A 12,976-nucleotide genomic window follows, 5' to 3' on the forward strand; every position below is an offset into this window, starting at 1 on the left:
TTTCAAAATTAATTTATTTTGAAATTAATTAATTTAGAAGCAGGGCAGGTGATTTGTTCCAGAAATATTTTTTGTTATGCTGGTTGAAAGTCTCTTCACATCCTGATAGCCATCACTAAGTTAAGTGGTCTAAATGTATTATTTATATGTCACCTGTGGAATATAATTATTATATTATAATATTAAAATATTTTAAATCATAATTATACAATTATTATAATTGCTGAATTTAAGAACACATTTTTCACAATATTTATATATTAATATATATATTATATATTAAAATGAATAAACATTCATATATAAATTATACATTTACATGGGTATCTGCAGATTTTTGAACTGACTAAAGGCAGACAAAACACTGATGCTGATATTCTCAAAATGGCCAAATGTTGGCGGATTAATGGGCTTGGCTTGCCACACAGCATTAGGGTTAAGGATTTGGGAGGTGGGTTCAATCCAAAGTAGCAGTGACCTGAGAACTGTAGAATTACTGAAATCACAGTCCTCTACTTAGCCTGCAAGCAGAGCACATAACCTGTGAATCTCCCTCCAATAATTATATTATACTACAAGTCTTTCTGGATGAACTGTGTTACTATATGGCCTGTTACAATTTGGCATGAAAATATGTCACAATCACAGCCTTGCTCTTTAGTTATATTTGCCAAGCAAGTGTTCCAAGTATTTCAGTCTCACTTACATCTCTGATGAAGGACTCTAGGGTAGCATAGGCGATGGCGATGCCGTCATGAGTGCTGGTGCCTCGTCCCAGTTCATCCAGGATGACCAGGGAGCGGGACGTGGCACGAGCCAAAATATCTGATGCTTCCACAAGCTCCTCCATAAAGGTGCTCCTGCCCCTTGAGATGTTGTCAGATGCTCCCATTCTGTCAGAACCAAAACCAGTTGAGCGAAACTTAAATTAGTCTGTGAACAAGCATTAGCTTACTAGAAATATACATTTTGCCATAATTTACTCACCCTCATTTCAACCCAAATGCACTGTTGTTGAAACTTCCTTTACACCTAACCCTACCCTTAAACTTACCCATACCACCACACCTGTCCCTAACTTTACCCGTATCCCACCTCAATATCGGCAAAAGTGTTTTGCAATACAATATGAGCACAGTAAGTAGGCTACTTACTTATAAGTACTTACTGTACTTATGTGGGACCAAAATATTTTTAAACTAAAAGCTACCTGTAAGTTACAAATAGCTTTTGAAATTGCAGTGGTGAAATGGTTCTTTATTGTTCTTCAGCGTTTAAGTCTCATTACAGAGGCCAGAGTCAGCATTAGGGATGATAAGACCAATTCATATCCACTAATGAGAGACAGATGATTAGGAAAATGACCTACAAAAACTCTTAAATAATCTTACTCTTGCAATGCCTGGGAAAGTAATGACTACCGGTGTTTTAATACAAAAAAAATTACTATTTTCTGTTTATTGTGCTTGTTTCTGTCATTCTAAGTTGTCCTAATGTCCATGTCTGTGCCTGTTTCATTCTGTTCACCTATTGTTCATTAATTAACTCATTAGCACCCTCATTTGTCCTGGGTATTTATACTCCCTGTGTTTTCCAGTTCTTGCCCTGACCTTGCCCGTGTTTAGTAGTTGAGTTTTCTCCGTTTATCTCCTGATTTTCCTTGTGGCTTTAAAATAAAGACTATTTGCTTGATTCTCTATCGTCATGCACTCATTACAGCCACCGTTACGTGACAGAAGATCGGACCCACAAAGTGGAATTATGCAGTGTTTTTCCATAAAGATTTTTCCTCCTTCTTCCAAGTCAGCCAGTTCCTCAGCCTTGCTGGTTCCCTTCAGTCCCTTGCATCTCCTATACATCACTGTGATAATATGCCTCTGTTCTTCTGGCCACCAGCTCCGCCTAGCCCAGAGGATCCCCTGGCTCACCTTCGCTCCTCCCTTCTTCGGCTCCACCAAACACCATCATCCTTCTGGATCCACCAGGCTCCCTCATCCCTCCGGTTTCGGTCAGACATCATACTGCCTGTACCTTCGGCTTCATCTAGCTCTACTTTCCCTCCGGCTTCGACTTGGTCCTCAGACTCACTGGTTCCGCCTCAGTCCCACCAGTCTCACTGGTTCTGCCTAAGTCCCACTGGCTTCCTGGCTTCACCTCAGACGCTGGCTGTCCAGTGCCCTCGAAGTTGGCATCTGACGCTGCATGGCACATTTATTCTCTCAGACTCGACGAGAGCTAAATCTAACTCAATTTTAATAACAGTATATTAACCATCTCTATTTATTGGCTTAATATTTCTCTTGTGGACCATACATCAATGATAGTGAAAAAAATATTTCTTGTTAAACAAGTTTTGTTTTTTTAAAAGTTGGTGTTTGAAGCTGCTTTTGATTTTCAGCGATGACTGATTATTGTGCAGTGTTCGGACCTAAAGACGGTTATTAGGCCTATATAATTTTAGTAACAATATTATTAGCATTAATAATAATTTGTAATTGTAGTGTTATTAGAGTCATTAAAATGTTTTGTTATTGTGCTATGGAAACAAAACAAAATGCTGATGAACAACGATGCTGTTTTCGCCGTGGCTCAAACAACAACTGCATAAGAATGACGCATTTATAAACAAGAACTCTTGACAATTTGTGAATATATCACTTTGCAATTAAATTTTGATGTGGGATGTAGTTTTGTAGTCCATTTTCCAAAGATTCTCACTGAGGAGTCCTCAATCCTCATTTGCGTGATGCGACACCGACATGTGGTGATGTCATTATTAAAGGGAAGGGAAAGAAATTGTAGTTCATAATATTAATTTGATAATAATACAAGCCTAATAATAATAATAACAACAACAGCAGCACAATAATAATGGAATACATTAATGGGAAAACAAGCCAATTATCGTCTTGATATTGTCAAAGGCATCAGTCATCGGCAATACATGATACTATTGTCTATAACTAAGCACAATCCTAATGCAAAGACTTGCTGATTCAGGCCAATTGCAACGATATTGACACATTAATTGGTTCATATTTTGTGTAGCCATCATAGGTCATATACGAAGATCTAAAAAATAAAAACTATAAAAAAAAAAAAAAAACATTCCCATTATCCTGAAAAGGGGCTTAATCCTACTTTTTTAAATTGAGTAAAACATCACAGAAGTTTTAGATGGACTAATGGTGTAGCTCTTGGCTATGCTAGAGAGAAAACACAGGTATCTATAGTCTGCTTTGCTGCGAGCCATGGCAACGAAATGCCATTTCCATTCTATTTGTTGCTTTTATATTTGTCTATACATTTTTATTGTATTTTAACATCCAAACATTTTGACTACATGCATTTCATTTCCATGTTTTTCCTTTTCTTGTCAGTTTTTGTCAACAATTTGGATAAAATTTCCATTTCCTGTTTCCAACGCAACCAAAAAAAAGAGAGAGGGAAAAGAGCTTCCAAACCTTAAGTGCCACTTAATAAAAGTGTTCCATCAATTGGGGGAGGGGAGGGTGGTGGGGGGGGGGGGGGGGTGGGAGATACTGTCCGATCAAGGACTCTCACAGGACTATGTAGACTTTTGCAGTTTAAATAGACATCATGGGAGTGTTATTACAAATATATTCTGCTTCTGTGCATGAATAGTTGACACACAATGTGTTAATGATTGCAAATGTGAAAATGTAACACTTTAAGGCTTTTCGAAAAAAACAATAATATTAAAATAAGAAAACGAACTGCAAATTTGACAATAATTGCATCATTGTTGGTTAGATTGTTAAATATTTATATTTAAATAGAAAATCTTAATTTAAAAATTAAATTCAGCAAATAAATATTAGTTTTGCACATTAGCATTTTCATAAAGATTTATTTTAGTTTATCATTTTTTTTATGTACACATTAACTTTTTTGTTTAAAATTAACAAAATGTAAATGTGTCAATACATCATCAATCCTTCTTCCAAAAAATGTTTTTGTCTTACCCTGATTCACTACCCTAGTGAAAAATAAATAGCATAAAATAAATGTATTTCAAATACATTTTAGTATAAGTATACTACAAATACAGTACATATGTATGTACTTAATATAAATACCCTGCAATTGTTCTGTTGGTATTCTAAATGTATATACTTAAAGTGTGCTAAATTGAAACAACTAATTTTGTACTTAATGCACTTTAGTTGCACTCAAGAAATAGTGAAATAGTCCGACATATATATATATATATATATATATAATAAGTATATTTGTGCTAAAGTGGGACAATTGCAAGTATACTTTAGGTTCACTTTAAATATATTGCATTTAAAGACTGATATCAGACAGAGAATACATTTTAGCCTTAATATTAAGAAATGTGCATTGTGCAATAAAGTAGTCCTCTGAATAAAGTTTAATTGTAATATTTATATCAGTAAGTCTCAAGCAATATGTCAGTACATATGTTTATAGTACTTAGTATGAAATTGTGTCTCTTTCCCTGACATCTGGGTCTTTTCTGGAATGTTAGTACTTTAGTTTTAGCTGTGTTAATGGTATGGGCCCAGGTCTGACAGAACTGATGCAGGACGTCCAGGTTCTGCTGTAGACCCTCTTCTGTTGGAGACAGCAGCACCAGGTCATCCGCATACAGGAGGAACTTTATAGAGGAGTCATGTAGTGTGAGGTCAGGAGCTGCTGATTGGTCTAGGAGTTTTGCCAATTCATTGATGTAAATATTGAAGATGGTCGGTGATAGTGGGCAGCTGTCTCTGAGTGAAGAACGCGGTTTGTTTTTTTCCAATTTTAATTGAGGATTGATTGTTTGAGTACATTGTTTTAATTATGTTGTATGTTTTGCCCCCAATACCTGATTCTAGAAGTTTAGACAGAAGACCTTCATGCCAAATTGAATCAAAGGCCTTCTGGAAATCTACAAAGCAAGCAAACATTTTGGATTTGTTTTGGTTAATGTGTTTGTCGATCAGGGTATGCAGGGTGAAGATGTGGTCTGATGTTCTATAATTTGGTAAGAATCCAATCTGACTTTTGTTCAGGACATTGTGCTTTGTGAGGAAGTGAACGAGTCTTGTGTTGATGCTGCTGCAGAACATCTTCCCCAGGTTACTGCTCACATAGATGCCTCTGTAATTGTTCGGGTATGATTTGTCTCCACTCTTGAATATGGGCGTTATGAGTCCTCTATTCCAGGTGTCAGGGAAATGACCAGTGGCGGCTTGTCAATAGAGGGCACTGGGGCGCCGCCCCCATCAAAATTCCAGAAATATACATGTATACAAAAATGATATAAAAATGAAATAAAAATAAAAATAAAATAGTTTACTCATACAACAAGTTAGTAAGAGCCTCAGCATTTAATAAAAACTGGCTTTGATCGGTTAACTATTTTATATGTTCTTCAATATGTTTCATGCGGTTTCATGCGCGAGGGACGCCGGACAAATGGATGTCTATCTGAGCCCAAAAATCTACGGCAGCATGTGACCTGAAGCTGGTCTCTAATTGGTTTCTTAAAGATCCTCCTCCGGACGCAGGTCGCTGCGTCCCTGGCGAATCAGAATTGGATGCGTGTTATTTTATCCAATCTGATTGGTTCTCGTCACCTGTCATTCAACTTTACGCTCTTGGCCACTGGTGAAAGTGTGCGGGCGACACAGTCACTCCGACTCCGCAAAACCTTGTTAGGATGATCACTTTCGTAGAGACGGCAGCAGTTAAACCAAATTCTTTCACAAGGCGTTCGGAAGAAAAAAAAAGGATAAATGATCCCGAACCGGACCAACGCGATTTACAAATCCAGCAGCAGGCCAGTGACAGAGGATGAAGCTACACACGGAGCTTCACACGCTTTTGAGAAACGTAGATGGCTGGCTGGATGTGTAGTTAGCAATGCTCTTTATTGCTTTCCCTGTGTTTTATTTCAAAGTGTCGGTACTGAAGTTATGTGGACAACAACAGGGGTAAGAGACCTCAAATATCTGACTGAAAAATGCAAACGTCATGACACTACTGAGATGACTGACTTTAATCAGAGAGTCATTGAGAAATTTGCTGGCCAGAAAGAAAGGAGAGCAAAATTTATGTTCAAGTAGTCAAGCTAGTCTGTTGTTGCTGTTTTCTTTTGTTTTTACTTCCCTCGTTCAATTATATGTGGGAAATGAATGTGTAAAAAGATAAAAGTGAAGACACTGTTTTCTCTTTAATGCTTGAATTTAGTCAACATGCATCTTGATACTGCTTTGTATTTATTTGATATTAATATTCCATATAGTCTCTCAATTTGTATAATTATCAAAGAATTGAAAAATGTCTCCTAAAACTGTTTTAGATGGAGTGGCATGTCACACCACAGGATGCGCACTTTCCAAAGGTAGTTCATGTCAACTACCCAACAATAGTTTTAGAGTGTGTCATAAATCTTGAAAATGAAAAGCCAAAATCCAGTCAAAGCAGCTGCAAGAGCTTTTTGTGAAACTCTGAGTCCAATGAGGATGTAAACTCTTCTCCAACATTCTACAGTCCCATTACGCAAATGCAATAACCACTCAATGTTTCCGCTTCACCAGAGTGCAGTATAGGCCACTGAACCCTTCAGACTTAATTGGGCGCTGTTTGAACCTGATTTTAACCTGTTAATTGGAACAAACCAACATAACTCTGGGGAGCGAAGGCAATTATCTTCTGACGTGAACAGCGCCAGGACTGGGTTAATTAACAAGGCAGCACTTCACTGTTAGCGGTATGTACAGACTTAGACTGACAAGACCGTGTCAAAAAACACAGCACTCTACATTAGTGTTGTAGTCAAGACCACCTAAACCGAGACCAAGTCAAGACCAAGACCAGCATGTGCCAAGACCAAGACTTTGTGGGGTTGAGACCAAGACAAGACCAAGACGGGGCGAGACCGAGTCAAGACCAGACCAGCACTCCTTAAATTCATCTAAAAGATCCATATCTACTGTCTGAGAAATTACTTATATTTAATGAATCAATACAATTAGAACAGTAAGACACTATAGCGCTGTTACCAATCAAATCACTAACAATACAATTCATGGCACAGAAGTTGCATCTGAACTGGTACAATTACACCTGCATAAATAATGCTCTGATTAATTTAACATTAAAACATTAACATTACTGAGCAGTCATGGAATCCTTTATTCAACCGATTTGTTCAAAGCAGCTGATTCATTTAATAAGGAAACGCTGCAAATTAGCAAATACAGTTTAAAATGTAATTTAATATGAACTTCTTGTTTAGTGAACGTTTGTATAAATCAATATAATTTGCAATCCCGGTTATATTCATGAAAACATTTTTGAGACAATGCTGCATTGATTTAGAACCCGGCAGCACAGTAACAAAAGAAATCACATTACAAAGAAGTTATTGATTTCATTTTAAGCTGTAAGTTTTACATCAAATCACATTAATGATGTCAAATCAGACAATGCACCGGCAATTTAGTAATATCCTTGCAGTTGTGGTCTTGACTGGTCTTGAGATAAAATCCCGAGTCCTCTAAGTCCGAGACCAAGACAAGACCGAGGAGAAATGCAGTCGAGACCGAGACAAGACCAAGACCATCAAAAAATGGTCTTAAGACCGGTCTCGAATACTACAACACTACTCTACATTACATCCCCTTCCTGCTGATCGGTCTCACAGCAATGCTTAAATAACTTTAGGTGTAAAGCAAAACTATTTTTAACTCAGTCAATGTATATTACATACATCAACATACACTTCTCTACAACACTGCTGGCTGCTAAGAACATTTACGAAATACTCAATAAATTAATTAATTCTGCATCATTGTTGGCCTTGCGAGAAAATGGCTCAAATCTGCGATAGATCTGAGGCACTTTACTTGCCCGGCAAAAAGTGTGAAAGGCAGCACAAGTCACATCTGAGTCTAATTGGTGAACCGCTGTGGATGTTGTTGATGTTGGTAGTCTAATGACTAGCGCAGTCAGCAGAAATCAACCAACCCCTACAACAGTAAACAATGTTAATAAATCACATCAAAACGAAAGACAAAGCAAGTAAAGAGGGGCTGGAAGTTCACTGAGTTTACCAAGAAATGAAAGCAAGACATGTTTAGTTAACATACTTGACAAGAATCTAGATATTTCATTTGAATTTATGAGGGAGGTAAATTTATTTGAGAGTAAACCTAAAAAATGACCAAGTGAAACAGGCAGGCCACTTTTTATGTTCTCAGAACACATTACAGGATGACAGTCGATTACCCCTGACACTTACAAGAAATATCCACGGATTCCTTTAACAAATATAAGCTTGGCTTTTATATCGGTTATGATTTTGTGTTTTTTCTCTCACAAAAGAGATTTTTTTCTACTACATGCCTGTGAAGATTTAAGCCAAACAAAATGAACACTAATGTACAATAATTTATATTTACAAAAAATGTACAATAATTTATATTTAAATTAGGGCTGTGAAACTTAAGGCATTAACGCACGCGATACATTTTTTCACTTTAACGCATTAAAAATAAAGAGTTGTGAGAAAATGAGATGCGTGTCAGTCAGATCCACGTGTTCGGCAGTGGTAGATCTTAAAGTCACAGCAGCCTAATAAACCAGTTGCTGTGATGTCTGTCATTAGTGTTAATCAAAGAACAAAGAGGTTACAGAGGTAAAAGGTAAAATTGCTTTAATAAGGATTAATGTATATTTAATTTATAATTTATGCAGATAAGACTGTAAAGTGTTTGATAACTTTATTCAATTTCTGTATATTTCCTACCTGTTAGACCGGTAGGAAGGCCACAGGCAAATATGACATTTATTATAATGGGTTTATGCGAAGATGATTTAAAGTTCAATTAAATAAAATTTTAAATTTTAAATTAAAAGCCTAATAAATCAAATTGATAGCTTTCAGTTATACTGTAATGCTGAATGTCTATAGTTAATTTAAAAAAAATATAATTTCATAGAGACATCAGTAGCACTATCAGTATCAGTGATACTGGCCTTTATTCATAAAAAGATGCCATTAAACAAATATAAACAAATATATTGTCTTTAGTTGTTTCTACATTCATTTGGAGAGTAACTGAAATTATTACAATATTAAAATCTCCAAAGCTTTTAATCACGATTAATTACAGAAAAATGTGTGAATAACAAAGTTCATTTTGTAATCAATTGACAGCACTAAATAAAAAAATTTAATCCAATACATCAAGCACATATTAGTTTTACGGATTAATCTTGTTGTAATTTTTATAAACGGTCATTTAATATCACAGTTTAATTTAACTATTATATATTTATTTTAAAAAGTTGATTTGCATGTTCAGCATTAAAAAAAACCTGAATCAACAATGATGACACTGTAAAATTGTAATGTGTTTATTTGCATACTGAATTGGGATTCGTCTCTTTTTTGCATATATTTAATCTATAACAGAGCAACACTGAATCTGAGTTTAAAAACAATGCATTCGTTCTCATTTTTGTTGCCACAAAAGCACCAGTTTTAATTCTGCGCCTCAAAAATCTAGCAGATGTGGCATAAAGTCTGAATAGGTTTGACTCCTGCCTCTGTAATCTACGGTTACCAGGGTTTTGTGAAAAGACTAGCGGGCATGGTTTCACCCTGTTCAATTCTGGACTATTCAAGCAAAAACTCTGAAGTCTGCTCAGCCTCTGAGGTGTTGTCATGGTCACTAAAGTTCAGCTTTGTGCTGTCATACATTACTTCCTCTCTAATGGCCAGAAAACAAACGGAGAACCATCTCAGTGAGAGATGATTTTTTCATAGGTTGGATGGGCCTGTTCTTTTGGAGAAAGACCCATCTATATATCTCAATAAAATACCCTATTATGACAGAGCTGTGATAAATCTCCCATGAAAGTGATCTTTGTTTTTTAGAAAAGAAAGCAGAAAAACTGCAATAAAGATGATAGAGAATAAAAGTCTGGAAATTTCTTGTCATGAGAAGATAATACGCAATTAAAAGCTCTCGGATGCATTTTGTGTCAACCAGAGGAAATGATATGCATTATACTCACTGTAAGGTCTGACACAATCTGACAATAATCTCTTCCCAATTGTTGATAAGCCACAGAAAAGAAGGTGGTGTTTGACAGGTGGAAGTTACCTGACAAATATGCCGTCTACAATGCCCATTGACGCCTCTCTGGCAGGAACAAAAGATCCCAGCTGTGCCATAATGGTCACCAGGGCAACCTGTCGAATGTAAGAGCTCTTGCCACCCATGTTGGGCCCAGTGATGATCATGGCTCGCTTGTCATCCCCCTGAAGAGAGGAAAGGTAATCAGATGAATATTTGTGCAAGATTACATTAAAGATTCTCAAGGAAGTGACTGATTGGTGGCTGATTGCTTGAGTGTCAGAGCTAAAGAGGGATGGAGCACAAAGGTCATCTCAATTATCTGGACTCAAAGCACTGAGGAGACACAGCTCAGTTATTATGAAACAGTACGAACAGCAAAAATATATTTTATAATGGAATATAAAAAAGGTCAGAGACAAGAGAATAGATACACTACCGTATTTTTCTTTTCTTTCATTAATTAAATATAATTTTACAAAAGATTCATATTTCATATAAATGCTGTTCTTATGAAGTTTCTATTAATCAATGAATATTGAAAAAAAGGTTAAAGTAATACAATATAACATAATATAATTATATATCAGGGCTCTATACTCATTCTTCCCCCTGGTTGCTCTGGTTAACCCTTAAAAATTAACCCTTTTTTTATATTAATCACAATGACCTTGCATGTTGATGAATCGTTCACTTGATTTATATATGCTGGTTTTGCATTGATGTAAAGATCGACATGACTTAAAGCTTAATATTTGAAAAATATTTTAATCTGAACATTGCTTCCAACAAGCATACATTTAAAAGAAAACATTACTAAAATATTATCATACATAACATAAACAACAAAAGTATTATTGCCATGGGTGTTATTTTATTAAAGTAATATTTCCATGACGACACATGCCCTTCACGTGACACACCACGGCCATAATAGCGCTGTATGGCAGATGTATCGCTTTTATTTAGCTTTTTCTTTTTTATTCAAAATATTCACAAACTTGCTGGCTGTGTCATCAAATACCTGATATTCCGATTCTCAAATACATGTAAGTGAATGTGTTTTGTTATTGAAAAATAAAATAATCATGTTAGTTGATCTATAATGCGTGATGGTAGTTTGCGCCGCAGTTCAGAGAATTGGATCTGTCAGATTTACAACACGTCAATTCATCCACTTCTCCTGAAATACATGTGGCCGGTAAAGTGGAAGAAGAATAGGGTATTGAAATAAGAAATGTGTATCTGATATGAAAACATCACGTCATCATTGGATTGTTATTGCCAATTCCATAGATATCACTGTATATTTTACAAACTATAAATGTATTGTTTTGCTAGTACTTGTGTATTAGTACAAGTGCTGAGTGCGTTCGTCTCTGGATCAGTGCCAGTCAAAGCGCAAAAGCATTATGCACTCGCACCAATGCAACCGTGTGAAACTTTAACTCACACATTATCAAAAAAACAGATATTTGCGACCATTGTGGTCGCAGTCTAGAACCATGTATATATACAGTGAGGAAAATAAGTATTTGAACACCCTGCTATTTTGCAAGTTCTACCACTTAGAAATCATGGAGGGGTCTGAAATTGTCATCGTAGGTGCATGTCCACTGTGAGAGACATAATCTAAAAAAAAAAATCCTGAAATCACAATGTATGATTTTTAAACTATTTATTTGTATGATACAGCTGCAAATAAGTATTTGAACAACTGAGAAAATCAATGTTAATATTTGGTTCAGTAGCCTTTGTTTGCAATTACAGAGTTCAAACGTTTCCTGTAGTTTTTCACCAGGTTTGCACACACTGCAGGAGGGATTTTGGCCCCCTCCTCCACACAGATCTTCTCTAGATCAGTCAGGTTTCTGGCCTGTCGCTGAGAAACACGGAGTTTGAGCTCCCTCCAAAGGATTCTCTATTGGGTTTAGGTCTGGAGACTGGCTAGGCCACGCCAGAACCTTGATATGCTTCTTACAGAGCCACTCCTTGGTTATCCTGGCTGTGTGCTTTGGGTCATTGTCATGTTGGAAGACCCAGCCTCGACCCATCTTCAATGCTCTAACTGAGGGAAGGAGGTTGTTCCCCAAAATCTCGCAATACATGGCCCCGGTCATCCTCTCCTTAATATAGTGCAGTCGCCCTGTCCCATGTGCAGAAAAACACCCCCAAAGCATGATGCTACCACCCCCATGCTTCACAGTAGGGATGGTGTTCTTGGGATGGTACTCATCATTCTTCTTCCTCCAAACACGTTTAGTGGAATTATGACCAAAAAGTTCTATTTTGGTCTCATCTGACCACATGACTTTCTCCCATGACTCCTCTGGATCATCCAAATGGTCATTGGCAAACTTAAGACGGGCCTGGACATGTGCTGGTTTAAGTAGGGGAACCTTCCGTGCCATGCATGATTTCAAACCATGACATCTTAGTGTATTACCAACAGTAACCTTGGAAACGGTGGTCCCAGCTCTTTTCAGGTCATTGACCAGCTCCTCCTTTGTAGTTCTGGGCTGATTTCTCACCTTTCTGATCATCGAGACCCCACGAGGTGAGATCTTGCATGGAGCCCCAGTCAGAGGGAGATTGACAGTCATGTTTAGCTTCTTCCATTGTCTAATGATTGCTCCAACAGTGGACCTTTTTTCACCAAGCTGCTTGGCAATTTCCCCGTAGCCCTTTCCAGCCTTGTGGAGGTGTACAATTTTGTCTCTAGTGTCTTTGGACAGCTCTTTGGTCTTGGCCATGTTAGTAGTTGGATTCTTACTGATTGTATGGGGTGGACAGGTGTCTTTATGCAGCTAACAACCTCAAACAGGTGCATCTAATTTAGGATAATAATTGGAGTG

General features: G+C 36.9%; 1 protein-coding gene across 1 annotated transcript in view; it reads right to left on the reverse strand.

The window, feature by feature from the left end:
* msh3 (mutS homolog 3 (E. coli)) overlaps positions 1 to 12,976 on the reverse strand; it is a 115,292-nt gene that overhangs the window by 35,442 nt on the left and 66,874 nt on the right. Inside the window, exons 20-21 of the mRNA XM_079814060.1 lie at positions 10,149 to 10,306; positions 707 to 893 (exon numbers count right to left, since the gene is read on the reverse strand). Coding sequence (XP_079670186.1) covers positions 707 to 893; positions 10,149 to 10,306 — 345 coding nt within the window. The remainder of the gene's footprint in view (positions 1 to 706; positions 894 to 10,148; positions 10,307 to 12,976) is intronic.

Source organism: Gobio gobio (genome assembly GCF_949357685.1).
Source record: "Gobio gobio genome assembly, chromosome: 4".
Taxonomy (NCBI): Eukaryota; Metazoa; Chordata; class Actinopteri; order Cypriniformes; family Gobionidae; genus Gobio; species Gobio gobio.